The sequence below is a fragment of the Vidua chalybeata genome, chromosome 2, assembly GCF_026979565.1.
Source record: "Vidua chalybeata isolate OUT-0048 chromosome 2, bVidCha1 merged haplotype, whole genome shotgun sequence".
Taxonomy (NCBI): domain Eukaryota; kingdom Metazoa; phylum Chordata; class Aves; order Passeriformes; family Viduidae; genus Vidua; species Vidua chalybeata.
Genome location: NC_071531.1, coordinates 73,610,577 through 73,636,373, shown reverse-complemented (window position 1 = coordinate 73,636,373; position 25,797 = coordinate 73,610,577). Strand labels below are relative to the sequence as shown.

The window sequence follows — 25,797 nt, the reverse complement described above, 5'->3', positions numbered from 1 at the left end:
GTAGCCTCAGCTGCAATGAAGGAGCAGGCTTCCTTTTTCATTGTTATATAGGTTCTGATCTGAAACATGGAACTGGATGTGGGTGCACCTCATGTTTAGTCACAGCTAATCCACCTGCCCTAAGCCATTAACACAAGGTTTATTGGATAATTTTAGGTATTTCTTCATTCCCGGTTTGAAATAATTCCAATGCTGATGTTCCTTTGGGAGAAGGAAAGGAAAAGATAGTCCACAATCTAATAATCCTTCTCACCCCACTTATTGCAAAAAAAAATGCTGTTTTTCTCTTGAAGTTCACTCCCTAAATTCAATACCTTGCACTACTTCAGTTTACTTTGCTGATGTATTGGCAAGCTTCAGATAACTGCACATAATTGCATCCTTTCCTTTACTGCCTTTTGCATGTATGCTCTCTTAGCCGAATTTCACATGTGCAGTTTTTAATTCATTGACTTGTGTGCCCCTCTAGCCACTAAACATTTTTTCTTGTCTTATGAGCTCTCTCCTATTTGACATTCTTGCACTTGCACTGAGCTGCTCAGAATTGTTTGTATGGCCATGTGTTTTGATACCTGGAAAAAGCATCACTTTGGAGCACTGAATATTGTATGAAATGGGATTGTATCTCTTTCTAATTTAATCACTGAAACCTCACAGAAAGTCATGTTTTCTTCTATTGTTCTGAAGTTCTCTGCTCTTCCTATCTGTTATCTGTGACAAGAACAACTTAGGTTGTGGAGACGTTTTGGAGGGGGGTGGGGAGGAGATGTCTGTTGTCTTTTCTTTTGCCCAAGGCTGCTACTGTCTTTGCCTTCTGTATTTGACTTGGAGGCTGACCAATGGCACAGGGTAAATCCTTTTTGGGGGGAAGGCAGCTGGTGGCTCCAAGGACACAGCTGCTTATTCTCCAGCATGCTCCCATAGGCTGCCAACAGATGTGTCTGACAAGGGAGCTGATCCCTTAGCCCATTGAGAATTGTCTTCCTTATGCCTGTACGGATTCACTGTGTGGATCCCTCTTTGTGCCCAGGTGCAGATGGCTTCCCCTTCTTCCCTCTGATATTGCATGTGCCATATGCAGAGAATCATGTAAGAGATTAGTGTATTTCCCACCCCCCCCCCTTATCTCATGTGCCTCCAATTAAGACAGTTTTGTTTTTTGGCCAACTTTCCTTCCCTGGATTGTCAGAAGATTTATGCATGCTTTTCCTCTGGTTCAGGAATGCTCCTGTCTCCAGATCTGGTCTCCCTAAAACCTTTGTTTCCTTGTATTTCATTATCCATCAGCAGTCCCTGTACAGAGGGTTAACCTGAAGTCCCTACAGATTAGTGCAGAGTGCTTTTGAAGCACACTTAAGGTTGCACAATATATTTTTATTTTTCATTTCTGTGGCCATATTGCATATGTTTACTGCACACATAAACAGTAGAAGGTGGAAGAAGTACAAATTGGTGTGTGGTCAAGCTAGAGCTTTATAATGTCATTTAGCCACCAAACAAGAGGACAGTATCTTCTAAAAAGGGTGCTGTCATTAAAAAGTATTTATTAAGAATATTCCAGATTGTCTGGTTTTGGTCATAAGCATGTGATGATTTTTTTTCAAAAAGCTCAATGTCTTATTTTTGTGAAAAGTTGATTAAAGGTTTAGAGGGGAAACTGATAAGCCCCTATAATACTGTCATTATTTAACCTTGTTTGCTGTTGATTTTTTCCTTAAACCTGATTTAGTATTATATTACAGTTATATCTTGCTGTTGATTTTGATTCTGTTAGCAAGTTTTGTATCATCTTACAGAAATACAGGTAAGGTATTTCTTCCAGCTACTGACTGCACGCATTCAGCAGTTTTCCAACTCATTATGACCTTATACTTTAGCTTCTACCTGATAAATCTTGGGCTGGATATCACTCTGCTCTCCATATTTGCTCTTTGGCAACCATGAAGTGTCATGGGCTTCAGGGGTGTACACAAGTGTATCACAGGTGTATTTTGTAAATAATTCTATAGATGTTGTACAACAGCAAACTAACACTTTTTTTCCAGTGCTGCTAAGTAAACAGACCTCCAAAAGGATAAAAGCTCATTAATTGCTCATGTCAGCCATAGCAATCAAACATGTGAGCAGCAAGTCTGAATAAGAAAAAACCATGTCATGTTGTCACTCTTCTCACACTTGATTTATACAAGGAGTTTTAAACTTAACAAAGAACTACACTAGTACTTCCTTCTCAGAGGCACTCTGTTGAGCTTTCAAGAAATATTCCTCTGCCACCAGAAATAGAATTTTATCAGAAGTGTACTGTTAATATATGTTGTGTTTTAAAAAATGCAGTTAAAATGTGTGCACCTTTTGGAGATCCTGGCACCTAATTTTATACTGAAGGCGCTGTCTTGCCTCTTAAAAAGTCACCATGGAGCAAGCTGATGTTTCTGTCACAGAGGTCCTACTTGAAGATTGTCCTTGAGACCACTTCCACTCTTCTAGTCACTGGTTTCATTTTTCCATGCCTCCAGAGGCCCATGTGCATTCTGCTACTCAGGCCTGCTTGTCAAGAAAATTTTTATTCAAACGTTTCACATGCACACCCCCACGCCCGTATGCACAGGCGCATGCTCATGGGTGCACACAGCCACGGGCAAAGAGCAGAAAAAAGGGCTGTCCTGGCAGCAGAGAAGATGCTGGGTACCGTAAGAACACAGCCTCTCCAGCCTGAAAACTACAGTCTTGTATATGAAAGCTGAATCCTTAAGCTCTTGATTCACCTTAGGATGGAAATTCTCGCCAGCCCAGACCTGCACATTGAAACATACATGACTTCATTTTCAGACAGGCTTTTTTTTTTCCCCTGTCTCCTTAAGCTTGCCAAGTAAATGATTCCTCTGCTGATTCTGCAGTTTCAAAGTACAGTTTTTTGCTCTGTGCCATGTCTCTGGAAAATATCCAATGTGTCTAAATCATGTAATTAAACCCTAGAAGCTAAAGACTGAGAACTACTGACTCTTTGTAAGATATTTCTGTTTTAGCATACTGATGTTTCTCCAAGTTACTGTAAAGCTTTCAAAGCTCCCTAAATGACCTGATCTCTCTCCCACTTACTGCAAAACACATGATATGAATCTGTTTGGCCCAGCTGACCACTTCAGAGGCAGTGTGTAGGATACAGACGCCTGTGTGGAAGCCTTTAGCATCAGGCTTACCACAGGTTCTCTCAGATCCCGGGGATGTCTGCAAATGGAAGCATGGTTCCTTGGCAGAACTCTCTTATCTTCTTAACTATTCTCTACTATGAGAGTGGGATGTCACAAGAGGGACAATATTGCAGATCCTTCTGGGCATGTTTTGACTAATTTCAGTTTGGAAATTCAAACTGGACTGTTTATAAGACTGTTTGAATTTCCAAATGTTAGGTTTCGCTCACAGCTAGGATCAATTTCATTCCAGTACACAGAATCTGGAATGCTTTTTGCACCAGCAAGATGTTTGAAATTACTCCTTCTTGGGTTTGAGCCAGGGAGAAGCTGCTGGAAGCACAGCTGGATTGGTATGCATGCCTGCAGTTGTCTCCCAGATGGTCCCTTCCCTTCCTAATGTCAGTAGGCTTTCAGCTGGTGCCAGTAGCAATGGGGATGCAAATATGTACTGACATTTTCACTTTTCAGTGAGTTTGCTAATCCCGTTTGGTGCATGTGTTGTCCATAAAGGGGCTACCATATCAGCAGTTACCACTGGCATCACTATGGTATCAGGAATGGAATAGTTCTGTTGAGGAATGTTTGTTTCATTGCTAGTACAGAGAGTATCTTAGTGGTCTTCTTCTCTTCCAGTATCTAACTGTGTTAGAAGTGCATAAAGATGTTCTTACGTGATGTGAGAACAAATTCTGGTGACTTGAGTGTAAATCAGCGGTGTTAAAATATAGGGGATAGGTAGAAGCTTTGACAGAGGGAATTTTCTTAGTTTGCACGTGCCTTGTTCTGCTGGGACATGTATGTGGAGTCAGATGCTGAAGAGCAATTAGTCTTCATTTTGAGCCTCACTGTAGCTACCTTTTTGCTTGGGGCCCCAGGCTGAGCACCAGAAAGACATTTGGTGAAATAACGTAATGGGAATGATGCATGACTTGTGCTCCTTGTTTCAGTCAGAAGACCTCTTAACTCAGACTGCAAGAATGGTGTTGACAGTTGTGTGTTTCTCATGGATAATTTTGCCAGTCTTGAATTAGAAGTGGCTCTGGACGGTCTCAGAGGGCTGCAGGTTCTTGGAAGAGCTAAGGACATCTTTGGGCAGAAGATGGAGGGCCATGAAGGGAGGGTCAGAAAAGGCCAGGAAGGGGGCTGAAGCACCTCTGAAGACAAGCTGAGAGAGCTGAGATTGTTCAGACTGGGAAAGACTCTGGGGTGACCTTATTGTGGCCTTCCAGTACCTAAAGGGAATATAAGAGAGCTGGAGAGGGACTTTTGGCAAGGACCTGTAAGCAATACAATATCTGGGAAAGACTTCAGACTTGAAGGGTTGGTGTAGAGGAAGGAATTCTCTACTCAGAGAGTGGTGAGGCACTGGAACAGGTTGCCTGGCAAAGCTGTGGATGCCCCATCCCTGGAAGTGTTCAAGTCCAGGCTGGATAGGGCTTGGAGCAACCTGATGTAGTGGAAGGTGTCCCTGCTCATGGCAGGGGGTCAGAATTGAATGGTCTTTAAGGTTCCCTCCAACCCAAACCATTCTGTGATCCTGTGAAATCAAATTAGTGACTAGATTCCTGTTACCCGAGAAGAATCGCTAAAAAAATTGTCTCCTAAATAGATTCTTTTGATTATGTCTAATGGGTTACCCTCCAAAAAGTGTGCATGATGACAGAGTGTGAAGAAAGCAAATCTTTGGAAACACAGTAAAAACAAAAATGTTAAATTCTTGAAAATAATTAAGCTAAAACAGATCTTACTCTGTTTGATAAATTAACACCTACTGGACAGTCCTAATTGAAAGGATCAGAATAGGGTCCATTGAATTGTACACTTCCTGCTTCTCTTGGCTGATAGTCTGTACCAGGCCACTGTACCAGACCAGTGTTGAAAAGAGTTGTGTATATGGAAATCAGAGTGGGAAGGAGAAACTTGCTCTAAATCCTTAGAAAGTTCTTTTTAAATTAGTTTTTAGATGATTTTTTTAAAGGCTTAGCCTTCCCCTCTTCCACCCAGATCATAGCATATCAGCGTGGCATTTTCTACTTTTTTTCTTTTGTGCCTCTGAACCTGTGGTGTTGAAATTGGACAGTCCCTGACTTTATGGCACTAATGCAAATGCACAGAGACTATTTGTGTTTGACTGCGTGAACTTCTCTGCCACAGCACTGATGAACCGGGAGCTCAGTGAAGAGCAACAGAAGTGATTAGGTGACTATAGGGAATTTTTAAAACGCTATTAAAAAGCACTAGCTTACTGATGAGTGAAAAGGGTTTGCTCTGGAGTAGCTAGAGTACCTAAAAGACTATTGACAGGATCCCAGGCAGTGTGCTGGCCAAAGGAAAAGGACTGGCTCAAATTGCCCAGAGTAGATGGGTTTTGGGTTCAGTATTAAGGTGTTATTTCTTCCAGCAAAGGTCCACACAGATTGCAGAAAGTCGTGGAAGCCCTATTGCTGATGACATTTAAAAATATGACTAGGGAAGCTTAAAGAAATACTCCAACAAAAATCCTGCAGTTGACATGGGACTGTAGGCCAGATGTTGTCTAAATAAAGGTGTCCATCCCCCTCATTTCATTTCTGTTATTATAGTCTTATCAACAGCTGGGGGAGGGACTACCTTCCTGACAGAAAATGTACCTTGGATCTGCTCTATTATGATCAAGACTGGTTGATATCCAAGGAAAGGAAGTGGTGTATTGTATTCACTCCATTTTAAATGTAATCCTTTGGTTTTGAGGCTGGATGTGGATGTAACAAGAGCAGTGAGCCCCAGCATCCACACTGAAATATAAATAAGCCTTTGAGACACTGAACAGGCAGGATGAACTCTGAGAATTATGTGTTGTTGCCTTCATCTCTGGCACGAAAAATAATACAAACATGCATTAGAAAGAGATGCTATGAGCCTGAAATATCTTTCTACCGTAACCTGCTTGGCCTTCCCTTTTCCTCTTAAGACTATTTCTGTTCTGCTGAAGTATTAGTGGCACATAATGTTCCCATTTCCTGAGGGTGGAAACATTGAACTGGAAATGCAGGATGGAGGAGGAGGGAAGGACCTGAGAACAAAATTGGCTGCTCTTCAGGCTCTGCCAGTGGCAAGTTCAAATTTTTGGTGGAGCTCTCTAACCCACTTTTGCTACACATGGGCTCCTTCTGATGCTTCACTGAACTCAGGTAATTGTTCCAAGCAGTCATTGCCATTGAGATCACCTCTTCTTTGCAGCCTTCATCTGACTTCTTTTCTTCAAGCTACCATTTCTGCTTCAATTCCCTCTCGATTGTCTCGTAAATGAGATCCAATTTTGGGCAACCTGATTCCCAAAATCAAAGTTAAAACCTGGTTGAAGCCTTGAATCAGCATGAATCATTAGTGTTGCTCTCTAAATAAATATCTAGATGTTGGCAAAAGTTAAAAGGAACTTAGTGTGAAAGACCAAGTGAGATGTTTCTGAAGTCCAGCAGAACTTCTGTAGTGTCTGTTCTTGTTGCTTAGTTCAGTCATTTTAACAGTGAGACCTAGGCCCTAAGAGGAAAGACAGCTGAGTCTGAATGAATATTATGGATTTCAAGACTGGAACTAAAGACAGCAAAACTGGAGAAACCATCTATTTTGTCAAAGTCTTTCCAGAAGAAGTTCTAGGTCTCATAGTTCTTTTCTCTGTGTTCTCGAGAGGTTGCTGCCAAGGTAGCTCCCTAATTGCCTGTTACTGCACAGTGAAGTAACACCTCCTGCAAAAAATGTCTTTAAACAGGCTGTAGTAAGTGTTCGTGTGCACTTTTCAGAGTATGACCAATGCAGTGCAGAGTTGTTTTGTGATGTTTTAGTAGGTAACATGAACATGAGACTCAAACTAATGGTAGAACAGACAGAATTCCCGTCTAGGCAAACAGTGGTCATAAAAGAATGAAGGCTGTGTGGTAGAGCTCTTCTCTGAGCCATCTTCTCCCTCCCTCATAGCTTCCTAGTTTTGTGCATATATTTCCACATCAAACACTCTAATTTACGTGCTGGAGCTAAAGCTTGTATGTTGTACAGCCTGTTGGTGCAGTCAGCAAAACATAAGGGAATCAGCTTGACTGAATATAATTTTTTATTCTCACTACCATTCAGGGAATACGCTATGTTACAGCCCACTGTTGGGGCAACCTTATGAGCTCAAGAACTGCTATTTGTAATTCTGTGGGTTTATAACTAGATGGGAGGTACCTGGTAATCATCTGCATGGAGTGAAGGTAGAAGAGTAGGTTTGGACAGCAAGGTCAAAGCAGTGAAAAAGTCAGTAAAGTGATTGTGCTTCAGTGCTTTTCTGCCTTGTTGTTTTACATAGGAGTATTCTTGCTTCTCTTAACAGGAATAAAAACAGTGATGATAAATAATGTTAGTAATTAAATAGTTTTAAAAGTAGCCTCTATCTGCAAACGCATGAAGCCAACAATTTGTGAACCAAGCTCTATGACAGCCCAAGGCTGTGAAACTGATTAAAATGGAAAAAAGTAGTTTTAATTAACCCTTAAATTATGAAACACATTCTCTGAAAACCCAAGCTGCCTCATTGAAGCCAGACAGGAGGTTAATATAAAGAGCTGCACTTAAATTAAGATGCTTTAATATTATTAATCCTTTCTGTAATCTGTTTTGAAATGACAGTTTCTCCCATGGAATGAAAGGCAATTTCAAAATGATGGGAATTCCCATAGAAGAGGAACATTATCTTTTAACTGTCTGTCAAGTACTGCCACTATATCCCAATAGACAACATAACCTTGGATACTGTGAATACGAACAACATGCATTTTCTGCTTATGCTAAATATTTCTTGCTGTAAAACCCTCATGAAGTCAAAAGCAAAATTAGAGATGAAGACAGTAAGCATATTTTTGCAAAAAATGAAGTTCTTTACTGCAGCTGAAGAAAATACTAATCCTTACTAAAGGATTTTGCAAACTGGTCCACAATGAACAGCTTAAGAAAAGTATTTTCAGCTTGTTCTTTTTTTTCCCTCCATTGTATCTTTTGAGTGTTTGTGCGTGGATCTTGGTTCATGTATTTCTAGGCATGCCGTGTAAGGCTACATTCTTAAGTTACAATGGGAGAGAGCATTAGTATAAAACATCTCTTTTCTTAGACTTATTCATATCTTAGTGTTGCAAGCTACTCTCACTTTTGCTCCTGCTCAATCCCTCAGGCCTTTGATTTCTTTTCCAGTGTCCTGAGAGTGCCTTTAAGGCTGTTGTGCAGCTCTGTGTTTGGGTTGTCTGTGCAGATTTGCAGTTGCATTTGCAAACTTGGTCAGCAAATGTTGAGGTTGTTTTTCTGATTTGTAGCATTGCTTGTCTGGCATTGCAAACACTGTGCTTGGCTTCTTTACCACTTTCTACCCATCAGCAAACAGAACTTGGTATATAATAACTTTAATCTCACTTGAAAAAAAAAAGCATGATCAGCATTGCTGAGTAGATGAGAACATGATTTTAGGGACATTCTCTTTACGTCACTGTCATGGTTTAACCCCAGCTGGCAGCTCAGCAGCACACAGCTGCTCGCTTAGCCCCTACCCTCCCACCCCTCCCATCCCAGTAGGATGGAAAGGAGAATCAGAAAAAGGTAAAGGACATGGGTTGAGATAACAACAATAAGAACAGTTTAATAATTGGAATAAAATAATAACAGTAATAATGGCAATGGTGATGTTGATGATGACAGAAAAGAAAGGGGGAGAGGGGCATGAACCCCAAAAAACACAAGTGATGCTTGGTACAGTGGCTCACCACCTACTGATGGATGCCCAGCACATCCCTGACCAGTGGTCAACAGATCCTGGCCACCTCCCCTCTGTTTATGTACTGAGCATGACATTCCTTAGTGTGGAATATCTCTTCAGCCTGTTCGGGTCAGCTCTTCCTGTCCATGCTCCCTCCCAGTTTCTTCTCCATCTCCTCACTGGCAGAGCATGGGAAATTGAAAAGTTCTTGATTTAGAGTAAGCTTTACTTAGCAACAACTGAAACATCTGTGTTATTAACAGTATTCTCAATCCAAAACACAGCACTGTGCCAGCTCCTAAGAAGAAATTTAACTCTATCCTAGCCAAAACCAGGACAGTAAAACATTCTTTGTTTAATAACCATTTGTGAAAATGTGTTATTTCCCTTCCCCTTTTAAATGCTGAAATTGCATGCATCTTTTTTCTCGTTTTCAGACATCTTCTATTATAAAATTTCAGTGAATTTTGGGGTGTTTATTTAAACTTAAGTTGTATTAGAGAAGGAAGTGTCAGTTTTCAAAGAATTTCTAGTGCCACAGATTACTTTCACCTAGAAGTTAATAATGTGGTGATCTTCAGGGATACTTGAGTCTAGTATTCCAAACTTAAAATTCTGTGCTTAGAACTTTGGAAATACAACATTTTACACAGTGCTTGACAAAGGTTTGCAGCTGTGCCCTAGAGTTTGTGAATTGCATATTTTTTCCTCACTGAAGTCTTATGTCTTCCTTTTGTACAGATGAAAGTATAATTGTCAAAGATAAATTATACTTGAAGTTGACAACATCGTGTTTATTTCTACATAGATAAAAGTGCAGGGATCTGCGCAGTTGTACTGAGAGAAGTATCCTGAGGAATTAGAGTAAAATCAATAACAGGACAGTGAAACCATACCCAGTGGGTACAGTTGTCATCTTCTCTTTCCATCAAAGAAGATAAATATGATGGACAGCTGTTAATTCATTTCTCCCTGTTTGCACAGTCTCCTTTATTTACAGTATGAAAATTCAAAGGGAGTAATTTCCATATCACTTCAATTCCTGTTATGTTTTGGAAGATTTTCTATCAGGCAAGTAATGGATAACATAAATTAACAATTAATTTCTTCACAATTTTCATTCTATAATGCTGTTAATATTCTAGAGCTGGGATTTTGCTTCCAGGTGTTAATGTTAGAAACTTGACTATAATTGCCAGTGTTTCTTAGAAAACTATACAAATCACTATAAAAGTTTTCAGTGAAATCAAATCTTGTGAGGTGGGAAGAAATTGCTTTCAGAAACTTAATTGTGTTTAATATGTATGTAATTCAAGTACATAATAGATTGAAGAAAGAATCCATATCTTTAATTACAATTTTTTTTTAAATTGCTGTAGTTTCAAGAGATCAGTGTCCATCTTTGTTAGGCATAGCAAAACATGATGTGGAGGCATTGAGAAAGGCTCCAGAAACACAGGGCAGCTGTGAATGAATTTTGCTTAGGAAGAAAGACTAGATTTACAAGCTAAGCTGTAAAGCTACTCTAGCCAAGTATGTGTCATGGCAGAGAAGAGAGATTTAAAGGAAAGCATTGTAGTTATCTAGAGAGATGCTAACTTGGCCTCCTGTGTGGGTTGGGAGATGGCACAGAGGCTTGGAATGTCCCCAGATACCTTCGGGCTGCACCTAGTGGGGGTCATTGGGAGGAAGCTGTTCAGCTGTCCATAGCTCCCTTTTTTAATTAGTGCAGATATTAGTTACCTGGTGAATATGATTCAGCTCAGTCCACTGACTGTAGAGGTCATTTGAGTGATTATGCTTCTAAGTTGGGCACCCTGTTTGAGCCTCAAGGGTTTAATAAAAATTCATGAAAATAAGGGTCTCTTTCTTCCCTTTAAGAGCTATGGAAGTTCTTAATTTGGGTCCCACTAGGAAATGTATAATCAGAGCATGGAAGATCAGCTTCAAGACTCCTGGTGTTTCCGTGGTAAACAAGGAAATAAATGCTTTTCTTTGGAAAACATTCAGAATCAGCTTTTGGAGTGTCATTGTATACTTAAGGGATCCCAAGAGACACAGACACAACTCTATCTAGATAATCTGTAGGAAGCAAATGATCAAGCCAGCTAGAAGAAATATTTTATGAAGTATGCGCTTGAGGTAGTATTCCTTTAAACTTAGTTTTACATTTCATCTAGAGCATTTCTTTCAAAATTAAATGAATCAACTGAACAGACTGTAAAAAATCCACAAGGCACAAGGGTTTTTTCAATAAATTCTGCTCTTGTCTCGGATATTTTCCAAGTAGTTTGGGGTCATTAAAAATAATCTCAATTAGTAACACAGGATAAAAGGATATACAGCAGCTATCAAAATGATCTATTCATTTAGTCAGTCATTTTTCTGTGGTGCTTTATGTGCCTCAGCAATATAATTTTTGAAGAAAACACATTAACTTACATTATATTAAAACCCTGAGCGATAAATTATGTATTGCCCCCCCCCCCCGCCTTCTCTTCCTGTTTGGGGCGTAGAAAGATTTCTATGAATAGCAGTTATTGTAATTATTGTCTAAGAAAGAAGGTAGGCAGTATTATGTCATTCTCAGGGTGCTGGACAGGCACTGAGTGACAGCTTTTCACAGCAGCATTGTGAAATTTATCCCAGTGAGATGCATGACCAGTGCTGCAAGGGCATCCCAGTGGCAAAGTGAACTGGGGCCAACAAAGGAGGGGGGGAGGCCTTTTGCTTGATGCGTAACACTGTCATGATTCCCTACTTATCATGAATGAGAGGTATTAATTCCACTTTTTGTACTCTGCCTAAATGTGATGAATCAGTGTGCAGCACAAATTAATTGGAATAGTAGTTTATTGACTCTCCCAGATGTTGTGCTCATTTATCTTTTTAATGGTTCTTGCTGAGAGATAATATTAAGCTGATATGAGTCACAGTGCAAAATGTGCAGGAGGAGGAAAGACTGTGTTTGCAAAGGTACAGCATTTTCTCTACCATGGAGAATTCTTGAGGTGCATTTATTTTGCACCTAGATCCTTTGTGTGAGGAAGAAGTATGACAAATACAGGGAAAATTTGTGGAATCAAGAGTAGCAGAAGGAACGTAGACCCATATAATGATTTCTACTGTGAAATAGGCCTAGAAGAGTCAGTTAACAATGAATGAGGAAGAAGCATTGTTCCAGTGGGAGGAAGCAAGATGATTTGGAAAAGTTCTTGGAACAGATAAGAAGAATTGAAAGCATAAAAAATTTGGCACTGTTATGATTTCAGTTTCTATTAGTAGAACAATATAAAATACGTAAAAATACTTGTTGCACAAGGATAGACATCTTTTCAAATTTGTTAGAAGTTCAAAACAGGGATTGGATGAATTCCTAAAGAGATACTAAAGTGAATTAATTGGGGGATATTGTCTAGTAATCTTTGTCTTACATTTGTGGATACCAGAGCAAGAGGAGGGAAGTGGGTCACATAGAGGTCAGTCTTGCAAGCTATCTGTGCATAGCACCTCTTCCTGGCACTGGAGGCGCGGAGAAAACTTGGCTTAGGTGGACATTCATCTGGTTCTGCGCTTTCTTGTGTGTTGAATTGTAGAACTTGAAGAAACAGCTATATTCAGGCCCTCATCTTTTCTCCAGAAAGTTTGTGCAGTGCATGAACAATCCTAGCTTTTTTCTTAATTCGAAATGCGTGCCTGAATTCCTCTTGTGGAAGCCAGACAGATGCATGGTTCAGATGAGTGGTTAATGCTATTTGATGTCAGGTTCTGCAGGTGGTATCTGTCAGAGGGAAATAGGGTCACTGTACTTTACTTTCTCATCTGTGACTGCATATTGTCTGTGTAGTAAGCTAGAACGTGCTTCAGTGAAGGTCTGTCCAAAGTTTTATGGTTGGAGTCAAAAGGTTGAGAAAAGGACGAGTTTTGTTCAAAGCTTAGGTCCACAAGAACCTGTGGCCAGCACAGAATTAACAGAGTATTTCTAGCTGTCACTGTTTTTGATCAGTCTCAGAGTGCCATGCAAACCCCAGAAGAATAAAAAAGCAGTCCATTTTAAAGAGACCCCTCTGTGGTTTGTCATGTTTATGACCAACCTTCATCAAGACTTCAGATATATATTCAGATATATATTGGGGTGCTCTAAAATAAGTGACTGCACAAACCTTGGAGCAAACCTGCTTGCTTTCAAAAAAAAAAAAAAAAACAAAACCACATGCACTGATGGAAGGGAATTCTCGATTAATGCTGACCTGTTTAGCAGCACTGGTGCCCTATGGCTCTTCAGGTGTCATCACTGACAATGCTTGAACTTTGAGGGAATCCTTTATTTGCATAAAGAAGCTGCTGCAAAGCTACTGGCTGCATGAAATGCTTTGCCACAGCTTGGGTACAGCATGGACAGACAGCAGCGCTCTTTGTGACAGTAATCTCACAAGCACAGAACTGCACTACTGTCAGTTGTTTTAGCACATGTGGGAGCACTGAGCATCATTTGCCTGGAGATGGTACTGAAGTGTTCCCACTTCAAGACTGAGTTCAGAAAAAGTGAGAAATTACAGCACCAGCCCTGTCTGGTGAGAATAAACAGGACTTAAACAGTGCCAGTCAAGCCAGGCATGATGTTTCACATTCAAGGCTTTCCAGCTGAAATAGCTTGTGCTTTCTGTCTTGGGTAGAAGAAGCTTTCAGGTGCTTGGCAAGAGCTGACTCTCTTCTGTTGAAATAGAAAACAGAAGAGAGCAAAGGAGTTTCTGACTACATATAAGGAAGAAAAAAATCCCCAGTTAAAAAAAAAAAAAGAAATTAAAATTACCCAGTTCAACACTGCTACAGAAGCCGAAAAAAGTTGAGGAATCTCCATCCTTGGTGATGTTCAAAACTCACCTTGATAAGCTTCCCAAAGAACTTGTCTCCCTCATTTATTGTTCTGCTAAGAAACCAGATTCTTGAAAATAGTGGTGGTGATTGTATTTATCTCTTTAACTGGGATCTCAAATATAAATTTTGGTGATCTAGGTACCAGAGTGATGGTGCCAAAGTAAACAGTCATGATAGCTTTTGTGAATAATGTAAGGAGACAACCCAGAAACTTCTGTCTCCCATCACTTGAAGCTTAGTATTACAGTAAAAATAATATCGGAGTGGTCTTTTCTGGCTGCTTGGGATCTTCGCAGTTTTATAGGGTTGAATCATTAAAAGACATTTTGATCCTTAGGAACTGTCACTTTTCAGATGCTTTAAAATTTTCAGGACTTCCAAGGAGATAGAAATCATTCCACTAGCTAAGGAAATATATGCCTAAAAATAGGTTATCATAAGAGGATTGACAGCTGGTACATGAGTGGCAAGTTCATGTACTTGGAGGAGAGAGAGGGAGAGAAGGGGTATTTAAGGAAGTGTATAGAAGGATCCTGTGCACAGAAGATACATTTCTTTGCATTTGGATTTGGAGGAATGTGGGGAATAGTGGATTCCATAGCAAAGAGAAGTAATCTTGCTGGAAGCAGTTTTGGAACAAGTAACTAGCTGAGGTGGCCATGGAAAGGAGCTTGTGTGGACAAGAGAAGAGGGTGGTTTGAAAGTTGAGATGGTTTGAGGTTTCTGTTTACGTAGTTTGGTGTAGGGTAGAAGTAGTAGGAGAACTGAAGAATGAAAGATGAGCGTCTTTGGGTGTAGTCAGATTCTGTACACATCAAGTCCTAGGGGGAAGGGCAGGGCAGTGGTTAGCAATTTAGGGACTTGGTACTCTTTAATTCACAGAGGCTAGTGCTTCCCTCCTACTCTTCCTTAAATGCTTCCATAATGTTCTCTCTATCCTTCATTGTGGAGTAAGCATTTTTCATTGAGGTGTGGAAGAGGCAGAACAAAAATTTTTAAAAGCCCCAAAAACTTTTTAAAAAATACCTTTTTTTATCTACTAAATCACAGCCATCTTTTTGGTTTAGCCACAGTTTATTTTAAGGAAAATAATTGCCAGTTTAATCCAGACAAAGGCTGCATGATTCCTCTTGAAGAGCAAACTAACTTTGGTGGGATACAGGGGAAACCAGGATAAGGCAAACAGATGTTTTAAGAGAGATGTGCAGGTGAGGAGGGCAGCAGAAGAACAATTTGTTTCCTTGGAGCCAGAAGTTGTTTTGTGTCTGGTTTTGCGTATACGGGTTTTTTTAGTTAAATCTGTTTTGTGGTAATTTTGATGCTTTGGTGTGAGATCCAGCAGCTGAAGTATCTTTGGGTTGTGTTTTCTGCTCTGTGACTCCAAAGTTATGTGACGTGAGAATATCTGAATTGCGAGCTGTTTTCAAGCCTTCTGCAGATAAATGAGGTTCCATAGACTGAAATGAAAGTATTCTTCAATTTGTTTGACGTCTGTTTCTGCAGTTGTTTGCCTTCATTATGAATGCTTAAAAGTCCCCATCTCTTAGGACTTCACTGCTCTAATAAAAACTTATAAATATTATAATATTATAGATTGACTAGCAGTACAAATGGTAAGTATTTATGTCTCCACGTAGAGGTGTCTTGCAGGCTTGAATTTGGTGTGCCCAGTCTTAGTTTTGGTGGCTCAGGCAGCAGTCCTTTCTCCTGTTCCAGGAGACTGCTGTTGTGTGCTTGGGTAGTTGTTTCTGTAAAGAAGGACTTTCTGACTTTTCACTCTGAAATTTTCTCCTTTTTGCAGTTGCATCCAGTGGTGTTTTTATTCTGTGATGTGTTGTGTTGTATACATGCTTCATAAAGTAATAAGCAGTACCTGTATCCATCCTCACATTTAATTTTTTCTCAGTAATATTTAATGATTTTATTTTTCTCTTTCCACAGAAGTCATGAATCAAAATTTTTGCCTCTTGCTGAGGTTCCTTTAGTTTCCTTACATTTTAGTGATGCCCAGAGTGCCTTTGGTTCATCTGTCTTGGGTGCTCTAGGTTCTCACTGGAAGCAGCAGAAGAGAGAACTGTTCCATCCTGCCCAAATTTCTCTCCCTCTCCAGTAGAGAGAATCTAATTGCGCTCCGCTGCCTTTTCGCATACTCCCCAGGCTGCTTTTTCCTCTGCTATGCCCAACTTGCTCAAATCCCCTACTGCAAGGTTTTCAGATAATTGCACTGAGGCTGCCCCTTTTAATTACAACTCTTCCCCCCTCCTCCCCTCTTTCAGCCAAGTTATTGAGCCATTTTTGTATATTGCCTGAGACATTTTTCTTTCTCCTTAGCTACGCTTCACTGTCTCACTGAAGACATTGAAGCATTTTCAATGCTCTGCTCAAAGAGCACCTGAAGAAATAAAACATACTGGCTTTTTGCATGCAACCTACATATTACTGTGATATTTCTCTGGTGGGCTGAGAATTGGACAGATGGAGTTAGAATTACCTTGCTTAACAAAATTGTTATGCTGTATTGATCTAATGCTGGATTAAGCTACATGCTGCTCCCTTACTGTAAGATAAGCTTTTATGTCAGGTTCTTAATGGTGGTGCTAGAGTTTTGTTTGGATTTTTTCCCACTTAGGATAATAAACTTGGGCCTGTGTACTTTTTCTGGCTGTAATGCAGGCTCCCTCTTTGACCTTAAATATCACAACGTTTGTGTCCTCCCGTACAACATATCAATGGAAAAAATACTGTCCAACTTAGTAGTGTTGTGCAGTCATATGCTTGAAGGGACAAATGCCTGCATCTGAAATGCAGTTACAAGTGTGTCAGCTGGGCAGATTTGTGTTGGCAAAAACTCTCCTGTCATGACTACTGCCCTGCAGAGTCCTTAAAAGGCAAAGTGTAAACTACAAGAGACAGAATTTGAAAAGCATACAGGGGAAATGAAATGGACACCTTCCAAGAAATGTTGCCAAAGATGCAGAAAGGATCAGGACTTCAGTAATAGTACAGCCTATACTGTGGTAGAGATTAATGTTGATTTGGGAACTACACCGTCACTGATGCCATGAAAGTCTCAAAATCTGTATGTACTGGCAGTGCAAAAAACACCTGTGACTGACAGAAGTCCTGAGGGGTGGGTATATGGAAAACACTCCTTTTTACCCATATCTTGAAAGTAGTAAATGATGGAATGGGTACATAAAAACTGTCAGTTTCGTGTTAGAGTGACCTGATTTCTGTTTCTACCTTCTGTTTTTTCTTAAACAGTATTTCTCTGCAAAGACCTCTGTCCTTTAATTTGGGAAGATATTAAAACACTCCAAGAAATCTCAGACCATTTCAAGGGAGTGGTGTGTGCTTGTTGAAGATGGTGGTATTTACAGAGAATCTTCATGGATTCTAATGCTGGCATCAGTGCAAGAAGAGTGTCGGGAATGGGTTGGCTCTGGATGGTCTTCTTCTTTCATCTAGTCACCTCATTAGAAGGTAAGAACAGATGTTTCGCATCAGCTCTAAAGAGTTTTCTCTAGAGGTTAAAAAAAAAGCTGTGCTCTCCAGTATGCTTATATCCTACTCCAGATGAGCGTTGAGCACATGTCTTTCTGTTTGATGGTTGATCACTATCTCTTGGGATTTAAAAAGTTATTAGTATTGTTTCTGTTGGGAGAGGCAAACCCTCTTATGAAGGATCATTAGTGAGCATTACTACTAACTATCTCAGAAGTGACTGCTTCAAATAATAGATTTTTTTTCTCCAGGACTAAGCTCCTTGTTTATACTTGGTATGTATTTGATTCTTGTGTTTCTGTTCTTGCACCATGTTTGCTTTGTGAAACAATCTCTAGACATTTATACTGTTAAAGAAGACAGCACCCAGTGGGCTGAAATCAAGAGTTTTTGTCTTACCTCTGAGAAACTTGCCTCAAATAATAGATATGGAGAGAATGTTTTGCATTAACAAGAAGAGGCAGTTCACATTCAGCCAGCAGAGAGAGGAGGGAGAAAGCACTGGAGGCAGGGTAGGGAAAAGGCAGGCAGGGGAAAAGAGGTGCCAAAAAAGTGGTAGAAGAAAGAATAGATGATAGAAGGGAGGGCGATGAGAGTAGGAGATAAGATGAGAGCTATGGAAGAGAGTTAGAGAAGGGCAGAGGTACTGTAAACAGTCCCCTTGTTTGTTCCAAGAATATCCTTGCAGCTACATGTGCTCAGTGAACTGTACTGCTTTGTGATGAATGTTCATCTCTTGCATTTCTGAAAGCTGCTGAAAGAGGAGAGGAGGGAGAGATGGAATCAAAGGAAAGCATGGAAAGACCTAGAGGAAAGGAGAGTCGTGTGAGATCTAATAAAAAGAGGAAAGCTTGTTAAAGCATCCCTTCTTTTAATAGGAGGGGAATACAGTATGTGTGGGAAGTTCAGAGACTAAATAATTGATGTAAGATTATAATAATACAAATTCTTAAATCTGTGAAATTCTGTGAATTACTGATTTTAAAAGTGTATTAAAAATTGCTGTGTAATTCCTTGTGTAACTGGTAGAGAAACTGACATAGAAAAGGGGGGGGAATGTAAATTCTCTCTGCAAATATGAAGTAACTGAGTGATGCCTGTACAAATAAACATTTTTTAAATTCAGTGCTCAGTCCTGAAAGTTTGTAGAGATAAAAAGAGTTTAGAAAGTACTGTGTGATATAGCTTCACAGATCACATAGTTGACCTGTCTGTATTAAAATAGGACAGTATAATTCTGCCTATGGAGAGGAAACGGTGAAGGTGTCCATGAGCCGAACTTCAACTCTCAATTCAGGGTCAGGGGAGTCAGCATCTTCATTGTGACTGTACTGTACGGTCCTAAGTTTGCACTTTAAAGGTGATTTGCATCTCAGAGGTAAATATTTTTGTTGTGGTCAAAAGTCAGATAAAAATTATATGGTAAGGGAGGAAAGTCTGATGATAACTATGTAGAAAGCTTTGCTTTAGTGCAGAGTTGTCCGTAAGGAAGAAAAAAGGCCCATGGCTTGTTTGTTGACTCATTATTCTATATAGCAGAAACTTGAAATTCAGGTTTCAGATTTAAGTTGAAAAATATAGGGAATATCCAGTGTGGTCTTTAGTTTTTGTAGAGCTTCTTAGAAGTTTTAGATGGTGTTTAAAATACATTTCACCTCCAACTAAAGAGAATTGACTAAGTGGGAAAATCAATCAATTCTTTCAGGTGTTTCTCAGGCATTTGAGTCAGATTTAAAGTCTGAATATAAATCACATTTTGACTCAAATTAAATATTGTTCAAACTTTGAAATTTTCTAAACCTTAATGTTAATCATTAAGAAAAGAGGGAGAAGCTGTAGAGAGGGGAAGGGAAGTAGTCAGAAGATTCAGACTACCTTTATATGCATTATGAAGAGAGCAAATACTTCTTAGGCAGAATGCTTCTCAGATGGAAAGAAGGCAGCATGCTTTTACAGGACCTAATGGGACTTTAAACTCCCTCATGACTCAGAAGTGAAGGAAGTTCTTGTAAACAATTGAAATTATTTTGTTGGTATTGGTTTTAATGCATAAAAAGGAGACATTAGGCTGAATTTATTCAACACAGCTCTAGTATTTGAACACACTGATTTCACCAGGAATGAGCATGTCTGTGCAAAGTTTTCCAGACATGATTTTTACACCAAAAAAAAAAGCCTGAATGGAAACTTGAGGGAAAACTGCTTTGCAAACAGAAAACATTTATATATGGGATTTTTTTTAGCTTTATAAAAGGAAACACAATTGCACAAAAGTTTTCATTAAGATCACATTTCTCAGTGTTTATGGCTCTGCAAGAGTTTTTGAGGATTTGGTTTTGAGAGCATTACTTTTGAGCTACATACTGGGTGAAGTAATGGATTTTTCCTTTTTCTCAAAGCTACATAAAGAAATACAGTAATTTTATTTCTTTTAAAATCCATACATGTATGTAATTACAGTTTATCACTGAATATTTAAGTTAACGTTTTAGGTTAACCTCTCTGATTGTAAAAGTTTGTGAAGCATAGAATTTAAGAATGATGGGCTGCAGTCAAGACAGGTGAGACCAAGTGATAACTTGTTAATGAAATAGCTCTTGCTAGGGCACTGAGATCAATTTTATGTGGAATATTGGTTTTGCTTTGATGGAGTTATAAATGTCTACAGCTGTAAACACAAGCAGAGTTCATTTTGTAGAACTCATTAAATATGTTCCAAAGGAATTATGTGTTCTGTCTGTAAGTGATTGCATTTATTTTACAACATGCTCTCAAGCCTGCAGAATAGCTGGACAATCTAAGTATCTTCCAGAAATTCAAGATATAGAGAGAATAATTCTTCTGCTTTGGTAAAACCTCTTTGCATTAAGAATGTCTCTTTGGCAAAAGGGAATATGGAAGAAAAAAAGGTAGTGAGGTCAGACATTCTTATTTCATTTTCCCCCTATTTTTTCTACTCACTGGTTGTTGTATTGGGCTGTTGAGAATAATGTATTGATTGCTCAAATTGGCTTGCCTTTGAAGTGGAGGAAAATACACCTTCCTCAGAGGGAATCTTCAGAATGAAAAATACCACTGTCTTTTGGTTTATTATATGCAGTTTAGTATACACAGAGAAAGGTTTAAATTAGTGTCATTTTACTTCAGGGGGGAAAAAAAGTGAAATTAACTTTTTAGTTTGATTGCATGTGATTCACATGAGTTATTAAAATCCTAGCAAACATTTTCTTCACAGCTCTTTCCTGACGCTCTCCTGCATGCCAAAAGCTTTGCCGCATGCTTGGAAAGCCCAGGGCAGAGGAATATCCTGCTGTAGACATTCAGAACATGAATGAGACAGGGCTGGATGTGCAGCCTGATTGTAAAGGGGGAATAGACAGGGGTAAAGGAGGAATAGACAGGGGTTTATCCTTTTGGTCAGTCTCAGCACTTCCATTTGATTTGTTTTCTTCCATAATAGATTCCTGTGTAGTTCCTGTGCTAGGGATATCCCTGTTCCCAGGTTCGTACCATACCTTGCGTTGAATCTGCTCCCAATCTGCTGCTTGGAGGCCAGTAGGACAGGAGAGACTATTCATGGTGCAACTAACGCTGTTTATATTCAAAGCTAATTAAAGCTTCAAAGAAAAGGAATGGCATTCTTGTAATGCAGGGTCTCCGGGACTTTCAGTGTATGCCTCGGAAAAACTTTGGAAGACATAAGCTCACTTTTTAATGTCTGTCAAAAAAAAGCAAGCAGGAGAACATAGATAAACATGAAAAATCACGCTGTGCTGTATGGAAAGTAGCTGGGTTTGATGGCACTGGCAGTTAGACTCAAGTTCTAGACTTAATAGTGGGTGTTTGGAGAATGAACTTCTTAAGCTGTGGAAGAGCAGATATTATATTGTATCTCTAGGAAAGTTGTAGATAGTAATTTAACTGGATTTCATATGCAAAGTTGGAACTTTTTTATTTTAATTTCTAGATGTCTGCATTTTCTGACATCAGTAGTAGTGCAACATGCTAATCCCGGCAGTTTCCTTAGAGGTTTAACAAAAGAAAGGGGCTGGGAAAGAGAAAAATACACAATCATTCATAAAGCTTAAAAACTGTGTTACCTTGCAAAAAGCTGTGTATTTCCATATCCTACACCATTTGGCTGTCATTTCTCTCTGTCACAGATGGTACATAACTCCTGGTTGGAGTGTGAGAATTCCTCCTTGCAGATGACAACTTTGATGTTCTGATAGTGTCAGCATTTTGCTCTGACATAGCAAGCAGTTATATTAGATTATACTTCATGGAACTTACTAAACACGTATCCCATTGATTCCAAATAGCTTTTCTGAAATTAATTGCATTTGAGAAGTAGCTTTGCAGAAGTAATACAGGATCATTCATTGCAGGATTGACATTATAGCTTCATACAAGAAAAAATTCAAACTCATTTGTCTTGTCATATAGATTGGTTTTGTATATATTCTGTTATATTAGGAGGCATATTCTATAACTCTGTAGCTTGTTTTTTCATGTTAAGTCATAGCTAAACTTTAAGACATTTTCTTTTAAAAAATAACAGCAACTTTTGTGTTGGATAGTTATGAACAAGTGGGATTTTTTGGCTATTTTTGTTTGGTTTTTTACTTGTTTCATCAACTCATTTTTAAAAAAAAGAATACTTACTACAGTTGCATATGTCATTAGCTATTTATATATTATTTACTTCACCACAATTTCTGTTTGATTTTGGAAGAAGTTCTGGTGTATTTAAGGCTTCCCAAAAGTTTCACTGTATTTTGTCTCCAGATGGTAGACCCCATGCATAAATATATTTGTTTATATAAGTGATAAAAGGTTCCTGATAAAAGGGTCCTCTCCCCATGCTCAAAGGAGCGCAGAGGAACAGTGAAAGGCAGGGAAGCCTCAATAACCTAACCGCGAAATAAATGCCCTGACCCAGCTTCTCCCAGAGCTATCAGAGGAGTGTGATCAGTCCATGGGGTGGGAATGAACCCATTAAGTTAAATCAATGGAAGTGCTCTCTGGAACGCCTTTCAGATTGAAGGAGATTATTGCCAACAGGGGCATGGTATTTATTATGGGATATAAGGAAGATAATCTGCAAAATTTATTGTGGGTTGTTTAGGGAGTAACTGTAGGTGTGGAAAGGGAGGATTAAGTGTGAGAAAGTAGAGAGATAAGGGGCCAGTCATATACACCAGCTGCAGGTCAGTATGGCTGTCAGGCACCTGATCACCACAGTCTAGCCTATCTTCTTACTAAATTCCATTTTTCACCATTTACCTGGGTGAAGGGGCTTTGTTTCGTGTGTGCGTGTGTGTTTTTTTTATTCATATACGAGCAACTGGAGTTGAACCACAGGTCAGAGTGGCCCATGAGTCAGTGCTACCAGCGGCTGAAGATCATGGAATGGATGAAAATCAAGTGCTAGGAACTCAAGGTAGAGCACAGGTCATAGGATCTGTGCATCTGTGATGCAAGCAGCTGGAGTGAATGAGCTTGTATTAGTGAGTCTGTGATCTCTATAGCAAGCCAGACTAGTTCGATGATGGAGTTAGTGGGTTGGGAAGGCAGGGAAAGAGCAGAATCTGGAGGAAGAATGAGACACCAGTTTGAATGTGTCCCTTTGAGTGAGACAAGTGGGGGGGTTTATCTAGTGAGGGAAGAACTATCAGGAGCACCAGGTCAGCTATTGTGGTCACCATAAATTCCAGGGGTTCTTTGAGAGTACTGTCTATGTGTTGTGTATCTCAGTGCACCTGGAGACAAGATGATCCCAGGGCAACTCCTGGGTAGGCTGAGTGGCAAAGACCACTTCATGAGAGATCCACAGAATAGCAGCCCAGGAGAACAAGCACCCAGGACTAGCTGCTGGGTAGGCTGCACCCTTAAAGCAGGTAGCAGAGGATCCATAGTGTGCTTCTGTGTGTGTGTGAAGGGGTGTATCAGTGAGTGAGCCTGTCTGACTGCTCACACCAGGAGTGGAGCTGTGAGCTCCAGGTGCCAGCAGATGGAGAGACCACAGATTCAGAGGTCAGGAGGCTAAATCTTTAAGGACAGTCATTGCAGAGATCCGCATTGTATATAAATGCATATATATTTCCCACTAACAGACCTTAATCCTGACCAACCAGAAAGGGGAGCAGGATGAGGCTGCTGGTGATGCTCTTTCTGTTTGCGTGACTGGTGAGGGCTTCTGTCTGTGTGGATCTTTGTGGCTGGCCATTCATAGATGTGCAGTGCCTGCGTGTGTCTGTATGTGTGCCTGTTGGGAATACCCACCTGACCCTCCTGTTGGTTGTGCCTGGGGCCATGGAGCTGCAGCAGCCTGGCTTGTGTGAAGTTACTGGATTTGACAGCTCCTAACACTATTTTTGCACAAGCCCAGGAAATGCTTTCTCTTCCCAGCCTTCTTAGAGAGCATTCACACTTTTCCTGCTTTTTCAAGGAATGATCATAGAAGGCAGAATAAGCCTGGAAATGTTTTCAGTTCTTTGCAAGTCTGTTAAGTGAGCAAGTTTTGCTGCTTGGGTCATTCAGCTCCATAGCAAAGCAAACTCTCTGAATGTTACCTTTTACCATAGTGCCCTTTGCCTTCTACCAGTGTACATTTGGATATATTCAGAATTCAAATGGACAAGGTTTGGAGCAGCCTACTGTAATTTAGCCTGGCCATGAGTGGGTTGTTGTTTAAGATGACCTCTGTACCTCCCTTCCACCTTGTTTCATTCTGTGATTCTACACAGATGTAGTAGAAGTTTAGTACCAGATTCTCATCACACAGGTAAAGGGATTCTTTTATTCTCTTCTCAGGATCAACTCTCTTGTCCATAGGTGTAGTTTGCAAGGCTTTGGTTGTACAATTCCCTCTTGCACCACTGCACTGTTAAGACACCGAGTGCAAATGTTCTTCAATCCAGAAAGCTGTTAGGCCATCTCTGTCTCCATGAAAGTTGTCTAAGGGTCAACCATCCTTGGGTGAATTGTCATCCTCTTGCATTAGGGGATCATTTTGTCTGTAACACAAGCACTTAATAGTCTTGCTTGAAAGTACAGGCAGACCAAAATCTGAAAATTATTAACATGCCTATTCTAAACAGCCTGATCTGTAATAGCAGCTTCCAGCCTCCGCCCAGTTTTTCTGGATGTTGACATTATAGCATAATGTAGCCCAAGAGATTGGTTTGTGATGTAAATATAGAATAGTACTAGCTGAAGCATTTGGGATTTTTATTTCACCCTTTCTGACCTGCAAGAACTGAGGCTAGTCAAATGAGAGTTTAGATTTTGCAGAGTGTAATGAACCCATGTGATTCTTCTATAAGAAGTGATGTTTTTTTCTTTTTAGTTTAGGGAAGAGACATAGAAGAGACTCTCTCATCAGTTATTTTTATCTTCCTTCAAGTAAAATAACACTTGTAATATAAAATTGGAATACCATTCTTCAAAACTGAGATTAAACCAGGAGTGAAAAAAAGAATTGTAGAATTGTCATAATTTCACGTGTTTCAGAGCCTCTAGATTGTTCAGATATCTTTCCTATTCTCATTTTTAATGCAGAGTGGAATAGTCCCCCAATGATACCCTGAGATACCTCAATCAGTGTTTCCTCTAGCAGCATCATGGGCTGGACTGAGCCTGAGTCTAACCTGATGTTACAAGACCCTTGATTTTGAGCAATGTTGGAAGGGTAAAAGCTGTTTTTTTTTTTTTTTTTTTCCAAGGTGGTAAATTCAGCTGAACAGATCATTTCTGTCAGCACTGAAGAGCAGCAAAATACTGGTCTGGCTCAGCACAGTGAGGATGTGAAATGCTACATCAGTGCTAATAAAGTGTCAGAGTGAAGGCTTATACCTGTACCCATGAAGTCATTCATACTGTTAAATTATGAGTGCAGCCGTAGGTTTGTTTGGCCCATGCCATATAATCTTGTCACAAACAGTGCCTACACATAGGTCAGAGGTTAGGATAGACTGAGGACCATTCCTGGGAGGTGGTTTGGATGCAGCTGTGCACTTCTGTGAGGTTGGAATTTTTAGCCATGGGAACATGAACCATACTGTGCCTGTTGTCCTCAGAGCTAGAGAACAGTTTAACAGCTTGTTAGATTTATGAGTGTACATGCAGCTAGTGTGACTGGGGATGTGATTCCAGGCATATAGCCAGTAGGAAAGGGAGGAAGAACAAAAATAGTGAGGGACTTTTGGCCATAGGTTGTGAAATGAGATTTATGCACACAAAATTCTTGTGTACTTTTCTTACTTTTTCTAGTGGTTTCTGACTTAAAGTATTGACTGTGAAAGGGACAGTTCTGTCTGCTTCAGGCTGCCTATTTCTGTTTGCTTGTAAAATACTCACATGCTTGGTAAATATTACCTTGCTCACTGGTGAGAATTTGTCTGGAGAATATGCTTGACATGGCAGAGCACAGCCTATTGAGCAAGTCTTCTCTACTTCCTT

The 25,797-nt window shown here is 39.8% G+C and overlaps 1 protein-coding gene and 1 long non-coding RNA gene across 8 annotated transcripts in view; one reads left to right on the top strand and one right to left on the bottom strand.

Annotated features, from left to right (window-relative positions):
- The window catches only part of EPHB6 (EPH receptor B6), a 67,151-nt gene that overhangs the window by 1,534 nt on the left and 39,820 nt on the right, over positions 1-25,797 (top strand). For 3 of the 7 annotated variants that reach the window (XM_053935299.1, XM_053935301.1, XM_053935298.1), the window contains exon 2: positions 17,095-17,313. In XM_053935299.1, the coding sequence (XP_053791274.1) occupies positions 17,220-17,313 (94 nt within the window). In that variant the 5' untranslated portion in view covers positions 17,095-17,219. Of the gene's footprint in view, positions 1-16,700; positions 16,961-17,094; positions 17,314-22,890; positions 23,022-23,063; positions 23,235-25,797 lie in introns of those variants that run through there. The other 4 variants (XM_053935305.1, XM_053935297.1, XM_053935302.1 and 1 more) reach the window with 3 other exon arrangements.
- On the bottom strand, positions 21,270-22,726 carry LOC128784054 (uncharacterized). The gene is made up of 3 exons (XR_008429347.1): positions 22,621-22,726; positions 21,467-21,581; positions 21,270-21,382 (listed from the first exon to the last, which is right to left on the bottom strand). It is a non-coding gene; the product is annotated as an uncharacterized LOC128784054 (long non-coding RNA).